General features: G+C 48.5%; 1 protein-coding gene across 1 annotated transcript in view; it reads right to left on the reverse strand.

Moving 5' to 3' along the window:
- Positions 1-824: 824 nt before the first annotated feature.
- The window catches only part of TTBK1 (tau tubulin kinase 1), a gene marked incomplete at its 5' end in the record, with an annotated part of 65373 nt that continues 42349 nt past the window's right edge, over positions 825-23848 (reverse strand). The window contains 2 exons of the mRNA XM_080616123.1: positions 825-1336; positions 2361-3955. Of these exons, the coding sequence (XP_080472249.1) occupies positions 907-1336; positions 2361-3955 (2025 nt within the window). The 3' untranslated portion in view covers positions 825-906. The remainder of the gene's footprint in view (positions 1337-2360; positions 3956-23848) is intronic.

The following is a 23848-nucleotide window of genomic DNA, read 5'->3' on the forward strand; positions in this document are numbered from 1 at the left end:
CAGGCTGGAGCTGTGTTTGGTGGGCTCTGGGTCTGTGGCACCAACCACATCCAGGTTGGGAGATGTGGTCTCCACAGATCACAGTCTGGTACTTGAGACAGAAGCAGCTGCAGGGTGCTCCCTTTACATCAGTTAGCAAGTGCCCTTGATTTCTCAGCAAGCTGCCAATACATCCCTACTTCCATTTAAACACCCAGCACACCGGCATCTGCTGAAACAGCAGCAGTGCCACTGAGCAGCAGTGCCACACAGTGGGACACACCGGAGTGGGTGGGAGCATCCAGCAAGACCTGCCTATATCCCATTCCCCCCTGCAGAGGCATCTCTGGCAAAGAGAGAAGAGCCCCCTCTAGAAGATCTCTGCACACAAGGATGCATCCGTCCCTCCTGGCTAAGCTGGTGACCATCCCTTGCTAACACAGGTGGCAGGAGGCGAGCCAACACTCAAGGTAGGTGGTGGTGGCCAAGGCTGGTCTTTTCCCAGCAAGGAGAGAGGAGGGAGCTGCCTGCAGGATGGGAGCTTCCTCTCCAGCAGGCCTTGTTCTCCTCACCGCTGCTCCTCTTTCTACAGCCATTGGCATTGGCAACTGGTATTGCTAACAGGGAGAGGGGCTGCCGGGGCGGCGGAGGGACAGGCACTGGGCAGGCTGCCTGGGTCACTGCTTGGTGCTGTGCGTTAGCAAGCGTGAGCTGCGGGCTGGGGTCTCCCTTGAAGAAGGCTCCGTGGCTCGGAGGCTCTCAGGCCTGTGGGAGCTGATCGCGACGGTGTGGGGTGAGAGTGAGGGAAGCTTTGAAGAACAGCTACTGCTATACACTCGTGGGTCCAGCGTGGAAGGCTGTGCTGCAGCATCTCAAGTGTATACTATATGCAGAAGTTACCCAGTCTGTTGGGCTGGCAGAAGATCATTATCTGGCAGCTGCCTTGCTTTCCAGGGACACCTGCTTTCCTTTGGTTGCTGGACTCTGAGTCTGGGTTTTTCCTCTCTGTCGTTTTTTGGCCACGCCAGGAGAGGGCAGGGAATCTCCTGTCGGCCCCGGGGCCTGAGCTGGGGGCTGCGGTCGGGGGCAAGGAGGAACTCGCTGAGGAGCAGCAGTCCCTGGCTTATGCTGCCGGCAGGGAGAAGGGCTTTCCCTCCGCGGGGGCAGCTGGCTTCTGGGGGAAGCGCTGGGGTTCCTGGAAGGAAGGACGGGGCTCCGAGGGGATGCACAGCTGGACCTCTGCGAGCTGCTCCGTGCGGGAAGGGACGTGGAGCTCGGCGAAGGAGGGAGCCGGCTTTGTGTCTGCGCTGCTCGGCACTCGTTGGGGATGCTCCCAGCGGGTCTCTGTGCCTGAAGCCTGCAGGGGAAGAGAAGAGGGAGGATGAAGGGGAGGTTCTGCAAGAGGCTCTGGGCTCCTGGCACATTTGACATGAACCAGTCTCTGGCACCAGGATGACAGGAGCTATGCTGTGAGGAAGACGGGCACTGGTTTGAACATCACCCTCTAACTCCTGATGCTGTTAAGTAGCAAGTGTTTGCCCTGATCCTGCAGCACCCTCTGGGGTGATGCACGGGCATGGTATGGCTGATAGCATATATCTGAGACTCTTCTTAACATGCAGCATGCATGCAGCAGCCTCTTCCAAGGCTGGAGGTACAATCTGGAAATGAGCTGGCTCAAACCAGCCCACAGGGATTCCTTCCTTTCACCTCATGTCTCTTGAGCAGAATGTGCTGGCCGGGTGGCAGAGCCACGGCAGCAGCTCTGCTCCTGGGCTGGACCACCAGCGCCAAGGCCAAGGCAGGAAAGCCAAACATGGGTGAATTCAGGTCTGCCTCCAGTTACAGCTCTGTGTTTGTCTGACGGAGAGCCAGGTACCTCCAAAAAACCTTAAGGCACAGAGATGCAGGGAATCCAGAGCATGCGGTGGTGGCCCATGCTGTGCAGAGCTCACGTGTGTGCACCTCCTACCCAGCTCTTCACATGTTGGCCATCATCTGAGGCGATCACAAGTGGCCACCCCACAGCCCTTGTAGCTGTAATCACAGTAGCCAGGCCAGGCCTCCCTGCAGGGACACGGCCGAACCCAGCGTGCCGCAAACCTGCTCAGCACTGGAGGGGCCTGCTGTTAGCAGGATCAGACCACATGGAAGAGCCTGAGGAAGAGGAGGCGGCCTCAAAGCCAGGGCAAGTGGAAACGAGCTCAGCCCTTTGGCCAGACTGAGCTGGAGAAGACAGAGGGGTGGGAATTTCACACACCATGAGCCGAAATGACCGCAGGAAGCCAAAGGAAGGGTAAAGCAGCAGGAGATGAGCAGAGCCCTGGCTGCACCTCCTTAACCAGTCCAACATTTCACATTGCTCAGTGTTTTGGTCTTACCTGTGGGCAACAGCCGCATCCTGCGGGGAGCTGCACAGTGCCGCTGTTGCGGCAGCCATGGGGCTCTCAGCCTTGGCTGCCTCCAGCAGTGCTTTCACCGGGGTGATGGGCCGAGGAATCCTGCTCTTTGTGCTTGCGGGTCTCTCTTCTTTCCCCAGGAGGGCCGCCCTCTCCTTCCCGGCCTTCCTTGGGATGGAGTCATCCGAGTCATGGGTGTCCTCCTCAGAGCCAGTGGCCGAGAGCGTTTCTGAGGCCCGGCGCCGCTCGTCGCTGGAGGATGCTGAGGAGGAGGCCCCCGAGGCCAGCCGGAGGAGGCGGCTCTGCCTCTTCTCCATCACCAGGCGAGCCAGGTCAGGTTGCTTTGCTCTCTTATAAAGCCTCTCTTTGGCTGAGAGTGAAGTTGAGAGGTCTGAGCCAGTGTCCTCCTCCGAGAACAAGATGGGTATCCGGCTCCTGTACCTGGAGCCCAGAGGTCTCCGGGGGCCCTGCTGTGGGGTGTCAAGGATGGTCTCTGCTCGCTTAAGGGGCTCTGCCACCGGTACTGACTTCTCCAGGTCAGGCTGTCTTGTACCCGCCTTGCCAGGCTCTTCCACATCCATCGGGAGCACCGCTTTACCAGAGAGCTCCGGCTTGTCCTCGGGAGGCTTTGCTACACTGGGAAGGGCCAACTGCTCCCCCACTGTCTCTGAGGTGGTTTCAATGGGGTTAGCGGAGAGCGCGCAGCTCTCTGTCTCTGCCCCTTCCAGCCCCGAATGTATGCTCCCGTTCTCGACCAGCACCAGGTTGTCCTCCAGCTCTTCCTCGATGATGACCTCCTCAAACTGGCCCGGAGGGCAGTACTCCTCGTGCCTCATCAGCTGGCCGCTGGAAGACATGACATTTAGGTGGGTCTTCTCGGCGATGTGAACAAACGTGCGCTCTACTTTGGTAAAGGGGGAGGAAGCTGTAGCCACTGCCACGGGAGGCTTTGGCTCCGATTTAAGGACTGAGGACAGGGTCCCTGGCTCAGATACATCCAGCTGGCTCCCCATAGGCTGCGGCCGCTCGCTCTGAGGTGTCAGTGCAGCAAGAGTGCCCAGATCAACTTCTGGAGGCAAGTCTGTGGTCACCGGAGACTTCTTCAGATCACCTGGTGAAAACAGCACTAGTGTTTTTGAGCCTTCCTCCAGCTCCAGGTCCCCGTCAGCAGTGGATGCTCGACCCCTGGATCCCTTCTGGTCATCAGCCAGGAGCGTGGATGGGGCACACTCCTGGCTGCGCTCCGTGCTTTTCTGACTCAGGTCACTGCTGGAACCGCTGTGCATGTCAATCTCATCCCCTTCCTCTTCCACCTCCTCCTCCTCGTCTTCCTCCTCCTCGTCCTCTTCCTCCTCATCTTCCTCTTCCTCCTCTTTTCCATTAATTTCCAGATAAGGTTCCAGAGGTTTGCAAGGAGCAGTCAGGACAACATTTGAGAAATCAACTCTCTTTATCCGCTGGGACACCTTAGGCTTTTCCCAGTAGTTGCACACATCTTTTCTGAAGTCTTGGTAAGGCAAACTTAAAGGCACCGCCTTGGGCAGACCATTCATTTCAAAGGACTTCAGCATAAGGGCCTGCAAGAAGAGAGATGCGACAAAAGGGTCAGTATTCAGACATGACATCGACACAGACGACATCAGGATCAATAGCAATGGGAAGCAACAGTGGAAAGCATCAAGTCCATCGAGCTTCCAGAATACAAGCCTTTATCATTCAATTTGGACAAACCTTAGAGAGACTCCCAGACAGTTACCAATGAAGGCAAAACCATGTGCCTTCTTTGCTAAGCTGCAGCCTTTAACCTGGACCTAAAAGAGCTGTTCGCAAGCAGTTCCTCAGGATTTCTTCACGCTTCCCAATCTTCTTCAGTATTTATATCCTGATTCCAGTGTTTATCATATTTGGGTTGGAAAGGACCTTAAAAATCATCTAGTTCCACGTATATATTCACATCTTCACTCGTTCCTTACAGCAACCATTCAGCAACCATCTTTTATGCCCGGGCCGCAGTGAGCTCAGGGGGCCTCTCTGGGCTCGATAGATTTCCTGATCACTTTCCTGTTACCATCCACCGCTGTGGAATCTTTGTAGAGCTCCTGTTCCCTGCTGTGCTCTTTCACTCCTGCACCTCCTAATTCTGCCTCCTCCTGGCTCCTGCTTTCACTCAACTGCTCAGCAAGTCATGGAAGCTGACACACAAAGTACCATTATGAGACTGTGGGGTGTCCAAGCATGAAGAGCAACAGGAGGAGAGGACAGCTGGTGGAGGCAGTGCTCCTCGAGCAGCAGGCTGGTGTGGAGAGACTGCCTGTAAGGCGCCAGGAACGGGCTGTGGAATGATGGCAGATACCAGGAGCGGAAAAGCAGCAGCTCACGCACACGTGCACACCCTCCACCAACCAAGCAAAACGGGCAGAATAAATAGGAAATGGCCATCAATTTTGGCCTAATTAACAAGTGGTTGTACGTGAAAAACCACAGCAGCACCGCTCTGCAAAATGGGTTTAAACAAAGCCATTTAGGTCAGCCTTCCAGCAAGAGGGCTGGAAAACAAAAGCCTCCCCGTGAACTCAACCACTCAATAAAGCATCACGTTACCCTTGAAAGGTCCTAAGCATGAAGGGAAGAGCTCCAAGCATCCGCATTTGCAAGCAGCATTTGACAGTGTCAGAGGGCATTTAGGCTACATGGCTGAACAAGCACTCATTTAACTGTGTGGGGTACAGAGCAGCCAACAGCTAGCACATCCCTCTGGTGATGGGAACGTGTCTTTTTGTCTCTGGGGGGTAAAAAAGCCCTCAACAGCTTTTCAGTCCAATGATACGCCTTCAAATTGTGCTAAGGATCTCCACGTTGTCCTGTGCAGAGCAACTGCCCTATTAGTATGCCTAAGAAAGTGTAAGCGCTGTACGCTCATGTATAAAGAGGGACGTTTCAAATAGATGGGTGGGCAGCACCAGGCTGTTGTTAGGCATGGGGATAAGTTGTCATCCATTTAGTATTTCTTTTTGTATCTTATAAATTCAAACACAGGCTGACTTTGGCAATGCCTCTGGAGTCCAAAGCTGCTTCTCTTCTTTAATTAAAGCTGAAGCCTGGCCCCGAAGCTGGCCCTGTATTAGCCTCATTTGGGCTGTCACTGACCCACTCCACCTTTTGTGTCAGGATGCCAGATGTGGAACTCAGACTGGTAAGATACTTACCAGCCTTTGGAAAGGAAATTACACATCTGGCTTCCTCCCTCAGGCATTTCTTGGAAATGAGCCCATGCTCAAAATGATCCCAATCCATGATCAAATGATGCCCAAGATTGGGTTCTGCCTGCTGGCTGGATTTGGTTTTCCCAAAAAATACACACACAGTGGTATCCCTCAAGTCCTGATCACACAGATGCGTTCCCCAGTGGGACCAGGACCTGATAAAGAAGCCCTCACCAACACCTGAGCCTCCCCCTGGAAAGAATACCCCACCCTTAACTACTTCACCCTGTTCTCTAGACGCTGTGGTTGATGGTACAGTTGGAGGACCACTGGTTCCTCTTTGCCTGTGTAAACCTTCAAATCTCCTCTCAGGAACCTGTGCCATCTCATCCGCTTTCTGGTCAAGGAGAACTGAAACCAGTCCTGCAGTGTACACCCTAGATAGGCCAGAGATATGGTTTCCATGCCCTGCAGTCTGTCCCACCAGCAGCCCTGTCTCCAGCAAGCACTCTTTCCTCGACAGCTCTTTCCCTTGCAGGACATCACAAGTTTTTCTGAGATAAGACTGCACTAAGCAGGATGACACAGAGCTGGACAGCATGACATTGTGTAATAGACATAATGGTTCTTCTGCTGCTCTGGTCCCTCTTTGCTGACATTGAGTCATAGAATCACAGAATAGTTAGGGTTGGAAAGGACCTTAAGATCTTCTAGTTCCAATCCCCTGCCATGGGCAGGGACACCTCACGCTAAACCATGTCACCCAAGGCTCTGTCCAGCCTGGCCTTGAACACCGCCAGGGATGGAGCATTCGCAACTTCCTTGGGCAACCCATTCCAATGCCTCACCACCCTCACAGTCAGCCCTTCCTAACCTCATGTACTTCTAACTCTGGCTGTACAAATTCATTGTGTTCTTTAGCAAATGGACTGCCTTTCTGCCTGTCATTTCATTCCTCACATGTCTTTTCCACTTCCCTTCATGGACACGGCACCCTAAACACAAGTGATTGCTTGGCTTCCACCTACCTTTGTCAGACTTGGACTGCTATACCTGTTGTGTGCAGTACGCCAGAACTGCCAGACAGCATTCCTTAAAGCTGTTGTTTTGCCACTGTAAATGCACCGTGGAGAAAATCCAAAGAGCACAAATATGCCAAAAATGTGGAGCACAGAAGTTACCTCCAAACCCAACAAAAAGAAAAGGACACAGTTGAAATGTCTCCTGGGTCAAATATTATTTCAACACATAATTTCTTACCTTCATTCCTATCACCACCTGCAGCTGTTACCAAGGAACACTCTCCTAGGGCATCAAAGTCTTCACTGTTACTGTGATCAGCAGCTAGCTGCAGGCGGGCATCCTGCTGGACAAGCTGTTCCCTGTTGGAAGCCCCCACTAGAGAAGCTTGTGTCCTGTCTTGACCGCTATCGTGTATCTTTTGTACCACAGCACACCCAGCTGCTTTAGGACTATTCCCCAAAGGCTGGAGAACTTTTCTGCTTGGCTGTACCAATGGGAAGGAACCGGAGATCAGGAGCGGAAAGGCTTAGGCTGTAGTTTAAAACTGTAGAATATCAAAGGTGCAAGGAATTTCTGGAGGTCTCTGCTCCAACCACCCCTCAAAGCAGGACCAACTTAAAGCTGGCTGCTCTGGGCCCTGTCCGGCTGAGTTTTGAGTACCTTCAGGGCTAGAGAAGAATCCTGAGCCTCCACATACAGTGTCCAGGAGATAAAAGGGACTCATACACTGTACAACCTGGAAAGTCAGAGACCACAGCCAAATCCTTGCCCACCTGCCTGCACAAACTGCTCTCTGCCTTTGAGTGTTGGGGTCTTGTGCATCTTCTGCAAGGGGGAAAGTTCGCACCAGCCTCTCCACAGGTACCGGAGCCTTTGCATGCACCTACTGTCTGCCGTTTCCCTCTCAGCCACTTGCAGGAAAGCACTGAATTAGCAATTGTGCACCTCGCACCAAACCAGACAGGATCCATCGCCTTATTGCATAGAATCCTAGAATCCCAAACTGGTTTGGGTTGGAAAGGACCTTAAAGCTCACCCAGCTTCAACCCCTGCCACGGGCAGGGACACCTTCCACTAGAGCAGGTTGCTCCAAGCCCCTGTGTCCAACCTGGCCTTGAACACTGCCAGGGATGGGTTGTTTCCTCTTCCAACCTGATACCAGACAGCCCAACAGCAATTGGGGTTGAGCCGCATGCTGCTCTGCAGCAGAGACTGCTTTCCAAGCAGAGTGCTGATGAAAGGTGGGCACGGTCGGATCCCTGAGCAGCTCAGGCAGGACATGACTTGCAGGACGGCCACGATTTTGCACTGCCTCCCTGGGTTTTGGGGATGGAAGGGCTGGAAGTTTACCAGATGTTCCCGGACACCTTGTCGAATGTCCGATGTCAGTCAGGGGAAGATGCCCAGTGCAGGAAAACAAGAGACACGTGATGAGCTGTTTGTGCTGTGTCTGTAGGTGTTGGATTGTACCAGCTTGCATTCAGCCAGTTTGGATGCTGGCAACCATCAAGGCAGAGCTGTAAAAACTCATGTAACTTGGATTTAATTGTAATGTGCTGCTGCACTGTGACTGGGTTCAGGTCAGTCAAACTGGTACTAGCCTAAACTGACGTACATTGAACTCCCAGTGTGGCCTTCCCAAAGTACATGGAACACATCTCCAGTAATCCAGACCCTTGTTTCTATTCCCAGATCGGTTTTAACAGCAAGTTTTCAGCAATCACATCAGTAAACGATAATGAAACTCTCACTGTTCTACCAGAGCTCCTTCATCTCCCTGCCCAGTGCTCCCACATTCCTAAGGACGAGCAGGGAATACCTCCCAGAGCTGGAAAACAACGGGAACAGAAAAACGAAGCCAGCAAGCAAACAAACAACCCAGCCATCACCAGGGTGCTGCCTTTGATTCTTTAATAAGGTTTTGGTAGTATACAAGCTTTTTGTTTTCTTTCCTTTCTTTTCCGATTGTCTGGATTAACATACATGGATTTAAAAAAGGCACAAAATCCATTGCACAGCTTCTGTTTTGTTTGTTTTCGATGACATTGCCTGTTCCTTGTGGTTTCAAGTGTAGGATTTTACAGTACTCTGCAGCATTTACAGCATGGTCTACATACAGGTAATCAATGCATGCTTTTATACAGGAGACAGAAGTCCGATTCTCTCTCAGTATTTGTATATACACAATAATACAGTGGTTTTCTTCTGAAAAAAAGCTTTAAATTGGTCTTGCATGCTTGGTGTGCCAGAAGAATTAGTGCAAGCATATATTACAGTGTTATTGCAGTACAAAAAGGGGTCGACCTTAGGCTCTAAAGGGATTAGATACAGGAAGAATAAAAAGACCCAAGGAAAACAAGCTTTGGATCCCTTTAGTCAACTACGTCCTCCCAAGTGGATCCCTGCTCAGTACGGCCTTTAAAGCTACAGCATTTCCCTCGTCTCCCTGCTGCCCTCCCCCTGAGACGAACTTCCACAGCTTCTTCAAACCTCCCGTCCCTGGCCACTGATGAGGACTTCTGGCAACTTGAGGAAGCCCTTCCGCTGTGCTCCGAATGCCGGAGACCTGCCCGAAGGGGACTTCCCTGAGATCCACTGCTTCCAGCAAACTCAAGTCCCGGCAGATGAAGTTTCTCAAGCAAGCCAGGCAGCGCGGCAGGTTACCTACAGCTCTTGTCTCCTCCCAGCAGAAGGGACTACAGAAACCCACAATCATCTCCTACTTTGAATAGCGGTTGGTTCATTATGGTTTGGACTCTCTCCTGCTTAGCAGCAACAGAAGTCTAGCAAGGTGACACAAGGTAATGCAAAGGAAGGATATGCTGGTCCCTGAGATTCTTGATGGGAGCTGGGAAAGTCAGAGAAGCAGAAATCAAGTTCCCAACGTGACGGTAATTGTTCCATTGGGAATGGAAAGAGGCCTTAGTCCTGAGAGATGCAGGTGGCACACAGGCAGCAAGAGCCGTAGTCCGGTCTTCCCTGTAACGGCTTTGATTTGGATACTATCAGGACCTTAGCATATCCTGGAAGTGACATTATCCTCTGCCAACATAGACTAAGCTTGTTTGGGACTGGGAGATCGGGCAGGACTGACAACAGTGAGTGGGAAAACCCCTAGAATCTGAGTTTCTGAAGCAGCTCTTTCTTCAACCCAGCATCAGATGAGGTAAAAGGAGCAGGGGTCTTAGAGCTGCCACGCTTGCTTGCAGGACCTCCGCATTCCAAGAATCAGCACCATAAATGTCAAGAGAGATGTTGTTCTTTCCAGCATCAAACGCTCCACAGCCTTTCTCTTCTTTTATACCAAGGCCAGTCCAGTCCCATGCTGCATAAATGCTCTGCTCCTCCCTATTTGTGCTTTCAGATGTTTAGGTTTGTGCCAGTTTTCCTAGCGTCTTGGATGGAAGCAACAGCTCTGTGAAGGTGGAATACCTGCCCCTTCGCTTCCCACCTCTGCCCCCACCAGTATCTCCCACAAGAGTCAAAACAGAGCTCCTGGGCTGCGCAGACAACGGGGCCCACCTCGTTCTTATCACTCGTAAGAGGCTCAGGAAATGGTGAGCAGAGTGGAAGGAAATGATAATCCAAAAGTTGTCCTAGTCCCTAATTGTAAAGGCAACTTAATAGCAGCAAGAAAGAAGAAGAAGGAAATTCTGAAAGCTAAACACCTTCCTTAGCTATAAAAATAACCAGAAGTCAGCAGCGCTGAGTAAGAACCTGATCTGGCTTTTTTATCTTAGGAAGGACCAAGCTGGAGGGGAAGGAGTCCCATGGAAATCCTCCTTATCAGACTTGTTCGGAGGAAGTTTGCCATTACCGCGTTTCACGTTGCCAGATCAATTAATTGCACTCAGAATTAAACAGAGAAACGTGTCGGAGGAAGCCCTGGGGATCCTTATGAGTCAAGTGCACGAGGTGAGGTAACCAACTTGAAACACTTTGCGTATGGAAAAAGAAAGCCTCCAAACACAAAGCAATTCCCTGTTCAAACGCTGAGAGACATGCAGGTGAATGTAAAGTGGGGATCGCTTCCAACCCCCGGCTTACATGGTTAGCAGCTTGTTTAAAACGTACATTCATTGTGACATCATTCTCTCAACAGCAGGTTTCATACAAAGGAGTTGCAATACATCAAATAATCCTTAGAAACATTTCCCAGAAATTAAGCTTGTTGCTGGCCCCTGGAACTGCAAGAGCAGGTCTGTTGTGTTCCAGCCGCCCAAACACAAACCTCACGGTATAACAATGCAATCAAGAGGAAGTTAGTACCGCAGGGATCAGCCTTTATGCATTTAATGGTTTAACATTACCCAAAATAGGTGTTTGCATACCAATACATTACATCCTGAGTGGCAGCACCTGCCACCAGCTGATAGTGAATGGAGGGGTATGTGTGCTACAGGACACTGCGTTAAGAAACCGCGCTGGGTCAGGTTGCCAGAATCAGCTCTGCCACAAGCAAAGGAGGCCAGTGTGCCACCTGAACCAGACACCACGGGGATGCTGCTGTAACTGGCTGAGATCCATCCCTTGCAACAGCCTTTTGAGCACTTGGATGTGTGCAAAGTGGCCCATGACCGGCATGGGAACGCTTCTGTAAGGCATGACCACATATGGCCATTCACACACCATGTGTGGGTCATGAACACATAGAAACATACATACAATCAGAAATGGAAACTCCAGCAAAAAGCGTCCCAACATCACCCTGGGGACAGAAGTGAACTCGGGAAGCACATCTGGCTTACTTTGGTCAACCTCTCCAGAACCTCTCACTCTGTCAACTACAGGGGAAGCAGGTCAAGAAGAAAAGCACTCAAAGTGCTCCAGCTGACAAACACCTGGGGCAGTTTATTCACTACAAACACTAACAGGAGTTGAGGGATTTGCAAATCGTCCACAATTTTCAAGGCTTCAGACCTTGTCTGCTAGGAAATACAGTTTTACTTCTTTTTTATAGCTTGCCCTTTGAAGCCCATCTGTTACTGCCAACAGAGCTCCATGAATACACCGTAGCTATTTCCAACCAGTTCTTTCCCATTTGGGAAAAACAGAAAAGGAAAAATAAAAATAAAAGCTTCCCTTTTGAATAGATTGGGATAAAAGAGCCCTTTCTTATTCAATGTGAAATCGATCTCAGCTCCAGGTTGAGTTCTGAGAGTGGCGCGAATAAATCTCCACTGACAACCAACCATTAATAAAATGCATCATTCATCTAACCCAACCAGCCCTTTACAATGACAATAAGAATAAAGAAGGTCATTGACACAGTATGATGTGGCTGTAGTGTGAATGTGACTGGATAGCACAGAGACTCTGTGTAGCTCAAGGAAGAGATTCTAGATCCCTTGAACAAACACAGTGGGCATCAGCAATCCCTCCAGATGAGCAGCAGAAAAATCTCTCTCTGTTTTCAAGAACAATCTTGTGCCACTGCCAAACACTTTGAGGTTCCACATATACACATCATGGCAGATGGAGGCGTGAGAGGGAGGGGCATCAGAAAACAGGGAAAGGACTGAACGCATTTTTCCATGCTTTCTGATCGTCAGTCTCACAGTGCATCCTATTGTTGAGCTATTTTATAATACAGGACTAAAGTAGCAGTGGTTGTATTTCCTTGCCTTAATTTTATTTACATAGGATCACAGCACCAGTGTCAAACAGTGCAGTTTCACAAGAGAGAGCAGGTGAAGCTCCTGATGATTCGCAGTCGAGGAAATACCTCAATGATATCGGTTACATTTGGTATATAGGTCTCACCCGCTCTCCTCACAATGTCCAGATCATGAAATGACATTCTGCCTCCTGAATTGGCTCTGTGCAATCAAACTCTCACATCTGGCTTCATCCTGACATGTTCTGAAATGGCTTTGTTTGCTGCTGGCTTCCTCAAACAGCAGGGAAGTGACTCACAGGAAAAATAAAGCACTTGGGAATCTTTTGGATTAAGAGGCCATAGGAAGATATGAGGGCTGTGACTATTAGTACTGCTTCTGAACAAACTCTGGGAAGGCTAAATTGAGATGAGGGTTCCCATCTGACTGCAGAAGGCTTCTACTACAAAACAACTTCTAAGTCTCTCAGAAGAGGCCATAAAACTTGGGGCAGTGTCACGAGTGATAAAGATGGTACCAAAGCCTGGGGATGCTACTGAAATAAAAGACAAATGAGGTAGTTCAACACTCCAAAGCCTTTTGGAGTTGCTCTGAAACGAAAACCTTTGGAAGAAATATTTGATGCAGGGAGCAGGGAAATGTCCCAAACAACACCTGTGTTGTTTCTCATCTTGAAAGGCTCACAGCCTAGAGGAGACAGAAAAGAAGGTGGATGCTAACTGGCTTTGGAGTCAGCTTTGCAAAAGAAAAGCAACTCAATGACTGAAGAGTCGCTCAACCTCTCTGCCTCACAAGTGAGCAAGAGAAGCTGCTGAGGACACCTTTCCTTATTAGCTGATCAGTTTGAAACAACAGGCCTTTTGCCAGAGGCCCTATATGCAAAAAATACATCAAAAGTTGATTTTTTTGTTCACCTCGAAAAGACAAAAAAGAAAGATTTGTGACTGATCCTCAAAGGCGCGCTGCCTTCTCATGTAACACTGCAGAAACGGCTTGGGAGACATGGTGACAACCGGGATGGCAGAAGAAACACAGAGCTGCTTTAAAGCAACGAGATCCTTTGACAGCCTAATAGCAGTGGCACAGGTTAGGTAAGGGAAGAACCGGTGTGAACTATGTGCCCAAGTGAAGAATACCCATCCTCAAGGAAAAACACCCACCACTCTGTGATACCTCCAGATAGGACAGGCCATGGGAGGGAACACCAGTGAGTTAAAGTTTAGAATATGGGACCAAGGTGTCAGCTCTGTTGCACTTAAAATTGCCCTGTCCTGGCTGATTGAAATACTCTGCTTATTTCTGGTTTTATTTGGAGCCCCTCCCCAACTCCCAGGCTGGAGAATGGGCACAGACACTTCTGCCAGCCCAGAAGACATCCAGAAGATGAAGAACTTGTACTACCTGCAGCTGGAGTCGAGACATTTTCTAACTGGCAGAGACCAGGCACCAATTTAAATGGAACTGAAGAGACAAGCTCCCAACAACAGAAATGGTGTTTAACCGGGCATTTACATGGGTTGCAATCAGATGGCAGCAGTGCCTTCAGGGAAAAAGCATTGCCAGCTCTCTAAATTTAGCTCCTCATGTACACAATCATTCTGGGGAGTTTCTAAGCCCTGAGGATTTCAGGATTTGAAACTCGTGAACCTCTCCTGAAAATGGAAGGTATCTTCCATTATCATCTTTGAAATCAAACAGCCTTTAAACAACATGATCACTATTCCTCACACAGACTCCATGCAGAGCCGAGACTGTTCCAAGTGCCAAATGTGTAATTTTTCACTGTTTCCTCCAAGGAAATCAGAGGGAGGGAGGCAAGAGGTTGATCAAAGTGCTACTGGGACTATATGGTGCAACATGAGATATGCAATATGTAGGAAACTGGTGCAGGAGGCAAGGTTCCCATATTCTTGGGAACAGCAAAGGCAGCAGGTAGTGCAGGTATCCAGGGACACAACAAGGATGCAAGGGATGAGATACCATAAATGCCAATGGAAGTAAACAATGGGGCAGGTGGATGTGGAGTGGAACATGCACTGGCAACCAGGCTGGAGTAGAAAGATGGTGTCAGCTCCCACCATCCTGCACAGCTCAGGTGGTGCCAGCTGCCTCCCAGCACTGGAATGAAGAAGGTATGCTCAGGCTCTGAGTACCTCATAACAGAAAGGCAGCTAGAGCACCTTCCTACACACTCCTCAGAAGTCACTTGGACACAGGACTGCAGAGGCAGGCTGATCTGCCTCTGTCCTTGGGGACCCTTAAAGTGTCCCCACCTGAACTACAGGAAAAGGGCTGAAGGAAAGGTCTTCAAGTCAATATCTGTCACATGGAAAGGAAAGCATCCGTCCAGGTTGGAAGTCTCTAGGAACCACAAAGACACTTAGCCCAACAAATACAACTTTTGAACCAGCCTGTCCCTTTCAGAGCAACAGCCTTGCAGGAGCCTTGACCACCACAATGTCCAGGTTCAGACCCACAATGTAGAGAAGTGGAAGAGCAAGAGATGTTTTTCATCATGCAGAGGTAGCATAGGGATGGGATTATATCACCATATGGCTGTTTTACAGGGCATTTCTATCTTACATTCTGTATTCACTGCAACAAGAGAGACTTTAAACAGTGAAAGAGGTGATGCAACGTAACTCTGCCACTTACCTGCCCTTCACTTATTTGGAGCCAACCCCCTCCCACTACAGCCTTCTCCACTGAAAGTGAATGTGTGCTGCATAACTGCATTTACCCAACTCACGCTAGCTTAACCCAAGCATTTACAGTAACATCTTCACAGGAATCCTATCTCCTGTGGGAAGAAAGTCATCAGTTAGAAACATTTCCCGTTCTGCATAGAAAGAAAGTGCAAGGAACCAAGATATAAAAAGATGGCTTTTGTATGTATATACAACTGATGTGCATTTGCTCACTGAAGTAGAGCATGAGATCCTAGCAGCAGCTACCTGTCCTTCTGATGCTAATGGATTCTCTGTATCATAAAGGAGTAGCAAATGCTCATTTCAATCCTCATTTTGGAATCTGAGGAGAACAAGTGCTATGTACAATGGGAAGCAAGAACATCTCTTTCAAGACGCAAAGCCTGCTCTTGAACCCTTCTGATGGACACAATTTGCCTCAGAGTCTGATGCTGAAAGGAATTTTTATTGCACTGGGATTGACTTGCACTGAGATTGATTAGCACTGAGTGACCCCAGCTGAAAAATTTAAGTAACTTTATCACACATAAAAGGAAACATAGTAAGGGCACCTAACTTTTCAGCCCATTAACTCCATCATCACTCCAGGAGGACTGACAGCCCTCCATCAGTTGTTCTTCTCCCCACTGACCCTGGCTTGCCAGTGCTGTCAGCTGTGCAAATGGACAGTGAACCAAAGCAGGACATGAACCAAAGCTGAAAACAACTTTCCTTCTGCAGGTCTGTGAGCCCCATGAACACGGGCACTGGCACAGGGGGAAGGCTCAAAGGGATGGCTGGGATGGGGTGGGAGTAGAGGGTATACCTCTTAGAGAACTGACACTTCTGTTCCCCCACCTTGACTATGGAAGTGCAGCTTTCAATGGGAAATGGCTGCCTGCCACCTCCCTTGAGTTTTCTAGTTGAGGGTTTGGGGGTTTTTTGTTTCGATTCTGGACATATTTACATTTATAATTGCAGTCATTATGAATGAAAAATAAATAAATGCAATATAAATGTAATCTACGGAGGTTTTTCTTTAAAATGGCACTGTAGCTAGTTTTAATATTAATTTATTACATTTCCAGATATATAAAAAGAGCTATTTTCACATTTCTTCCATTTGCCAACTGTTCCTCAACAACATGTGGATTCCACAGTAATTACAGCATTAGATGAAGATGTTAAAAAAAAATCTTCAAATTGACTATTTTTAATACTCTTTGCATACTACTGTAACAGCAGGATTCCAGCCATTAGCACCAATTAATTTGTTCAGAATGAAACTGTAAAAGACATATTGAGCATGAAAAACTTCCCATAAAACCCAGGCAACAGCAGCGTGTCCAGTTATTCTGGTAGAGAGCCCAAATTTGATGGTTTAACAGGATTGGTTTAAAGATCAATATCCCACCTTACAGAATCAGAACAGCAAAGAATTCAGTGTCTTGTAATAACACGTTTCAGAGGTTTACCACCCACCTATGACTTTAGAATGAGCATCTTACTTCTAGTTTGACCTCTCTTACTTTATCTTCCAGCACCCAGACCCGCATCTTTGCCTGGCAGACAAAAAACCCATCCTGCTCTCTTCAGACAGGTGCTCCTAACAGCAATCACATCACTTATCTTATTAAGCCATCCATCTTCCTGTCACTGCAAGCTTTCTTCCTCAGTGATTTCTCTTCTGGACAGCCGCTAAACGCATGGCATAGTGCTGAGCTAAGGGCAGGAGATCAGGAGTCTTAAGGAGAAACATCTCCTCGTGGAAGAGATACCAACATATAAACGTACTTTGTTTGGTTAGTTTGTTTTCAATTCAGTAATAATTTTATCTAGAAGAAAATCTCATAAAAAGTCTGTATAAATCAACCATCTTTATCAATCACACTTTTGAACTTGGAAAAATACCAGTACCAAGCTTACTTGGCAAGTGGTTATATATATATCTATATATAACCACGATGAGTGATGTTAGATTACTGCCCTTTAAAATTTATGTAGGGAGCTACTCATCAGCTAGTCATTGGTTTTGTCTGAAAGGGGCAGGTCGGAGTTTGCCAAGACCCTCTCATCCCATTGTTCCCTTTTCTCACTGAGAAAACTACGTTATTATTTAATAGAACCATAGAAATTTTCACTCCTAAAACTGACCTTGAAAAGTGACCATCAGCATTTTGGAGAGGAGGAACTGTAAATTATCCAGAGCTACTGATTTCAAATCTACTTCTTTCACAAATTCCATTTTCTCTGCAATGGTAAAGTCTCTACTGAACATGTTAAAAATAACACCAGAGCACAGTCTACCAAAGGGAGTCATTCACTTCTCAGTCACTCTGGCAAAAGCAAAGCATTGCTCTCTCTGGTTTCTGTGCCTGACAACAGAAGAACTGGAAACAGGATTAGGCAACTGGTCAAATCAGGCCATGTATTTCTGGCAAAAATAAAACTGATCAAAAACTTGGAGATACACATTTTGGGTGGGCAGAGAAGTGTCCTGTTCACTGATGGTTTTGGAGCAAATCAATAGAAATTGATGTCACTGATTCAAGAAGAACTGTGGGAAGAGACTGGTCATGCCCATGCTGCATTTTCGCAAGGAGGGTGTGTTGCCCCCTCCACCTCCATCCCACCAGGATGCTCTGTGGGCACGCAGCACACGTCCAGCCTGCCTGAGCATGTCCTGCAGCATGCAGACCCACTGGGCCAGGTCCTGTAAGCTTCAGGAAGGACCATAGGTGGCTTATAGAAGAGTGAATGACATTAAGGGCACCTCAGGCAGGGCAGATACACTTAAAAAATATGTATTTGGAAGGAAGCATTCATTGTAGCTCCACGGGTAACACCCTACCTATGCAGTAATAACTCAGTGTCACAACTGCCTTCCGACACCCATTTTCACATAAAAATCCCAGACTAGTTTGGGTTGGAAGGGACCTTAAAGCTCATCCAGTTCCAACCCCCTGCCACAGGCAGGGACACCTTCCACTAGGACCAGGTTGCTCCAAGCCCCTGTGTCCAACCTGGCCTTGAGCACTGCCAGGGATGGGGCAGCCACAGCTTCTCTGGGCACCCTGTGCCAGCGCCTCAGCACCCTCACAGGGAAGAATTTCTTCCTGATGTCTCATCTCAATCTCCCCTGTCAGTTTAAACCCACACCTGTCTGAGCTTTCTATATGCTTTCCTTGTCAGTATCCTGTGTTTACGCACTTTCTGCAGGATGTATTACTTCGGACTTGCACCCTCCTAAAGCACTGAGCACCAGCAATGACTCTTTCATCCTTAACCTTAACATCCATACTTTCTCTTCTCCCAGAGGACCAAACCCAAGGCTCATTTCGATAGAAGACAGTCACCACATTCACTTCACAGAAAGGCTTTGTGCAGTCTGGTGTTCCGCAATGCAGCTACACTGAAAGGGCAATATATCCCTGCAAACTTGGGAAATAAGGATACCTATGACAATTTAACTTTGATCCCCCTTTTCTTCCGAGGTTCAAGTCAGGTTTAGACAAGGGCTTCAGGGGCTCTGCATAACAAGTGCTGAGGCCGGTTTATTTCTCAAGTGACATCTGTTCCACAGACATTTCAAAGCAAGGCCAAGAGGCAGAGCTGCTCTGCCACTGAAAAGCTGCAGGTGCCTGAAAGTTTTGGGATTTAGAAAAAGTGGAATATACAGCTGGATCAGCAGGAAAATCCTTGCTGTCCACCTCTTGACAGTCAGTGCCTCTGGGGGAAGGCAGGTAGATTTGGAGCAGCTTAGGAGTGGAGAGCAGACAAACTGGTCCACTGCCGTGGAACAGAGGCAAAGTCAAAGGGACAGAAATAGATGGTCACTGTATGGAAACCAAACTGCAACAAAAACAAAGAAACAAAGAGATATGTAACCCTAACTCCACAAGAGGGGCAGATCCTGAGGTCCTGCCTCAGATGAGCTTCCAGTGGGAGTCTGCCTATATCTAAATGGAGTAAAACCACCTATAGGTTTGGCCTAGTGTAAGACACCAACAAAGATGCTTGAACCAACTCGCCCCGGGGAAGACAACGCTTGCCAATACCTCCACAGTCTCTCCCCTCCAGTCACAATTAGGCATTGATTGCCCATGTTCAGTGAGGCAGCCCTGCACTTCCTACCCCAAGGCTGCAGGACGCGCGAGGGAGTCTCTGAGATGAGCCCTGGCATCCACCTCTTTCACACATGACACGTTCCCCTTCTGCGTTCTCCTCTTCGGCCATGCTGCCACCCCTCGCCCAGGGTGCTGGGAGGTTTAGAAAGGCAGATGTTTTCAGTCTCGGTGGGGTCTGGTTGCAGGGGCTTTGGAAGTTACAGGTACCTCAGTCCAGTGTTGTCTGGGATTCAATATTGCATTAAGTGGTGACACATTGTGGGCAGGTGGGATCTATTATTGCATTATGGAGGCTGCTGCTTCCCTGACCAGGCTATGTTTTGTGTGTGAAGCGGGCCCACACCTGCTGGAGCTGGGACCTGGAAATGCGGAGGACGGAAGGCATGAGTCTGTGGTTTCCTGCCGTGAGGGGCATGTGCCTGCGGTGGGGCATGCGCACGGGGCTGCTCTCCGCCGAACGGCTGCGCTGTATGAAAGTGCCACCAACGTGAGGGTAGTGTTCTGTCTCCAGGGTTGAGGAGGAGAAAACGGAGGACGCCAGTCTTCTCAGGGGGCTGTACCTCGGGAGGGAGTGCTGAGAAGGCCTGTCCTCCTCCAACTGAAAAAGACCAAGAAGAGTGGAGGAAAAGGTGTCAGGCAAAGACTTGACTCGCCCCTGGTTTGTGATGCGCATGCTGCGGGCATCTTCGCCGGCGGATGAAAAATGCTTTTTTGCCCTATGTGGGGCTCTACTTACTGCTCTGTGCCTACACCTTCCCAGGGATCTGCCTCTACAAGGGGCCTGCCTTGCTCTCCCCAGCCATGCGCAGACGCAAGTGACACCAGCAGTGTCAGCCTCTGCCAAGTCAGTCCCCTCCTCTGGCTCTTCAGGCCACATGCCTCACCTCTCTGTTCCTCTGGCATCACTCAGCTTGTCATTAAAGCTACTCATACACCTCGCATATAGGCAGCAAACCCACTTGGAAACCACGTGTATGAGAAAAGGTGAAACACCCGGCGCTAATATGATTCTATATATTTAAAAGTCAGGGATTCTCAGGGACTCTTTCAATGACTCTTATTAAAACTCGCTCCAGGGATTTGCAAAGGCAACTCTGGGGGCTGTTTGTTAGTGGACTTTCCTTTTCTCACGCTGCTGGCCTCCCGATACACTTTTCTATCGAGTCCCTGCAGGGGGAGTGTTAATGCTTCCAGTCTGGAGGACGGGCAGCGGCAGGAAAGGCAGGCAGAGTATAGTTCTCCTTGCAGTGAGAAATTCAAACCACAGGAGGAAATGAGGAGAAGATGCACTCTTAGGTCCCTTCTCAGCTTCTGTGATCCTGGGATGGCCAGGAGAGGGAGGAAAGTATACTTACAGAGAGGACAGCTTGTGCCAGGATGAGATCGCAGTCCCTACCTTCCCTTTACAAACTGAATGGAAGAGAGAGGCATTACAGGAATGACTTCAGATTCTTCACCCTGAAAACACTAAGCCCTTTCTCTGCTTTCTACCTTTGCTGTGAAATGAGGGCTTTCACAGCTGCCAGCAACCTCAGCTTCCAAAACCAGGTCATTTTCCCTGGAATTACATTTTCCCTTTCAAATCCATTCCCTTCCTTGTACTGCATTTCTTTTCAGGAAGTCTCTGCAGGTTTCACAATGTAATTGGCAGATGTGAAAAGGCAGTATTGTATTTTCTTACGCCAGCACTGCTCTCCTTACCTTACTAGAGATGCTGCCCTTGCAAATGATACAAGAAAAAGAGCTAAACATCTTCCAGTCTCATCTCCTTCCTGTCACCTTCAATAGCTCTGCAGTGCTTTGAGGCAGGTATCTTATCTTCATAAGCATCTGAGAACTACTCAGCTTGTGGTGGGCATTAAATGTGAAAAGGAATTATTCACAGTCCTAAATGTACTGCGTGTCACTGCATGGATCAGACGTTCAGATAATAATAATATAATGCTGTCACACAGAGTATTTGAGAGAGAAAAAGAGATCTAGACAGCAGCTCTGATTTCTCATAACAACAACAATCTCTCCTTTGTGTACATGGTGCAGACATTCAGTCCTGGGTGTACTGGCTGGAGGCTGCTCAAGTAAGTGTACTGGAATTCTTACTATTACTTTTTCCTCTGTGTTTGGGCTCAGCATGTTGTATGATTTACAATGAATACACCATTCCCACATGGTAGAGATTTCTCAGATCAAAAAGGATCACTCCAGCTACTCAGATGAACCTCCTTTACAGCACAGGACCAAGGACATTGCACCCCAGCAGCAAGCACACATTGGTATTGCTGCCTCCTGGCTAAAGCTGAGGTTACAGACATACCACTTATCTTCACTGATGCTCTAATGCTTAAATTACACAGTCAGTGCTGGAGATGCTGCCCCTTTATCCCCGTGCCATTGGCAGCAATCAGGCTGGACCACCTTCCATCAGGCCTACTCTGTTCTGTTTGGACAGGACACCTCTCACGTGAAGTCCCAGAAAAATGTGATGTTGATAAAGCTCAATACATTTGAAAGTTATAAAATGTAATTAGGAATTTCTACTGAGCTTAAGGTTTTGATAGTTATGACCTATGTGTGTATATATAAGCATATAAAATGAGCAGACCTGATGATACTTTTAAAATAGCACCTTTCTGCTGATCCTTTTTTCCCAATACATGGATGGACAGGAACTTTGAATCTGAAGAACATAAGGGAGAGAGGCCACTTTACATACTCCTTTCTCCATCATCTGGCAAGCTCTTCTCACATGGAGGGAAGCCAGAGGAGCTGAATGTCAGAGTCACATCATCTACAACAGGCACCACGTGGAGCTCAATGGGAATTACACCGAGTGAGGGGCAATGAGCCTGCCTCTCGTCTGCAAATGGAAATGCCTACTGAGAAATGGTCCCTCAGAGCAGCTCACAGATGATGCTGTAGGAGGGAAAGGAAACCAAGACAAGCAGCACCTTTTCAAATCTCATCCTTCCTGCTGCCTTCCTTTCCCAGCCCACCGCTTCTCTTGGGTTTATAATCCTGGGGTTATAAACCTGAGAGCCTGCTGTGCTTTGCTTCTACCCATTGCTTGATGATTTCAGCACAGCCTTCCTTCCTTCTGCTTCAGAGCCAGAGAAGATGTAGTTTCTGTTCTATCCTCTTGCTGTCTATAGGCACTCTGGCACTGACAAGGAGTTCCCTCATCACTACTCCAGGATCCAAACTATAACCTAGACCAAGCCCTGCTCAGCTTTCAGTCCTCAGTTCAAATCACACTTAGTTCCTGCAGGTAACAGACCCAGGGCAACCCAGGTGTCTGCTCCACATGAATCAGAGACACAGTACAGATCACACACACAGCGCTATGGCCCTGTCCTTGTCGTGGGGCAGCCCCCTCCTGTGCCCCTTCCAAAGGAATAATCATCACCAACTCAAATCAACGGAGGAAGAGAACAGCATATGGGGGTCTCTGAAGTTGTCATTCCCTGACCTGAATCTAAATCTGAGCTTCAGAAATGACTGAATTTAGTTGAGCTGTACTGCTCCCAAGGGTAGCAGGCATCGTCACGACTATAGCATCCCTCAGATGAGATAATACTGAGGTTCAGACCACAGGGGCACCCATGGGCTCAGCACCAGAACAGGGAATGTTTTCTTGGCTCAGTGAGGGTCTAAAGCACAGTTTTTCACAGAAACCAGTGATTCTGGGTAAAGCTGGCTCCCAGGTGAAGCTCACCCAGGCAGCCTGTGCAATGTGCTGCTGCCTGCCTCTTTCTTAGCCACAGGGGGATTACCAACACAGGTCTTCCCACCGAGCATCCTTGTGTGATCTCTCAGCAAAAACACCCACGGTGGGATGGGTCCCACCCGCCTCGCTCTCAGGGTCAAGACATGGAAAATTAGAACAGTGAGTCCATTTGCGGCATTCCCTGGCTGTGGGGGAAAACAGGCTAATATAGCACCAAGGGAGATTATAGAGTGATTCTAGCTACCCAGCTAAGTTGGTAAGGAAATAGACCAGTGCCTCTTCAAGCTGGGACCTCTTCTAAAAGATGAATTCTTGGCTTTGGTAGACAGGACTGTAAGAGAGTGTCCAGTAAAATGCTCTGAACTGTGCAGAATATATCCAAGAATAGGTAAGGAAGAGTTAATATCTCCCACTCTCACTTGCGTTTTTACTGTGGTCAGGCATGTTTTAGGCAGGCAAGTCTCAAACCCTTTCGTATAGTGCCAACTGCGCTAGCGGCAACGGAGATCCCGAGTCAAGAAATACCTACAAGCACAGACCTACCGTCAGAAGTAACTGCTAAAATTCATCAATGTATGATGATCTATATTTCTTTCCAACAGAGAAGACAGCAGCAAGTTGCCGTTCCTGCCAAGTGTCAGTGAATTTACTCAATGTCTTTAAGAACATGACAGACTTAAATGATATTGCTATAAATTACTTGCATCAATAACAGCAATCCTATGTCATGATGAATATGTAAACAAAAGTGAAGGTTCAACTGTTTTTTCCCTCCTCAGATTTAGCTATTTCTATAGCTCTATCTGCACATCAGTGCATAAAAGCAAGCAGAGATTTATTAGTACATTCCTGACACACACACATCAAAGTAAACCCCAAGAGCTTTCTGAACAGCTTGCTGGGTGCTCAGTGCTGCAGAGACAGAAGGGCTTGAATAAGATACAGTTTCACAACAGACCTATTCTCCAATATCAGGGCTTCCCTTGGGGTCTGTGCTCCACTGGAGCTGCCTTCTTGTCAGCTGAAACTGGGAGATAACCAAGACGTAAGAATCTTTGGGTTAGAAACATCCCTGGGCTATTCAGAGC

The sequence above is a fragment of the Psittacula echo genome (assembly GCF_963264785.1).
Source record: "Psittacula echo genome assembly, chromosome: 4".
NCBI lineage: Eukaryota > Metazoa > Chordata > Aves > Psittaciformes > Psittacidae > Psittacula > Psittacula echo.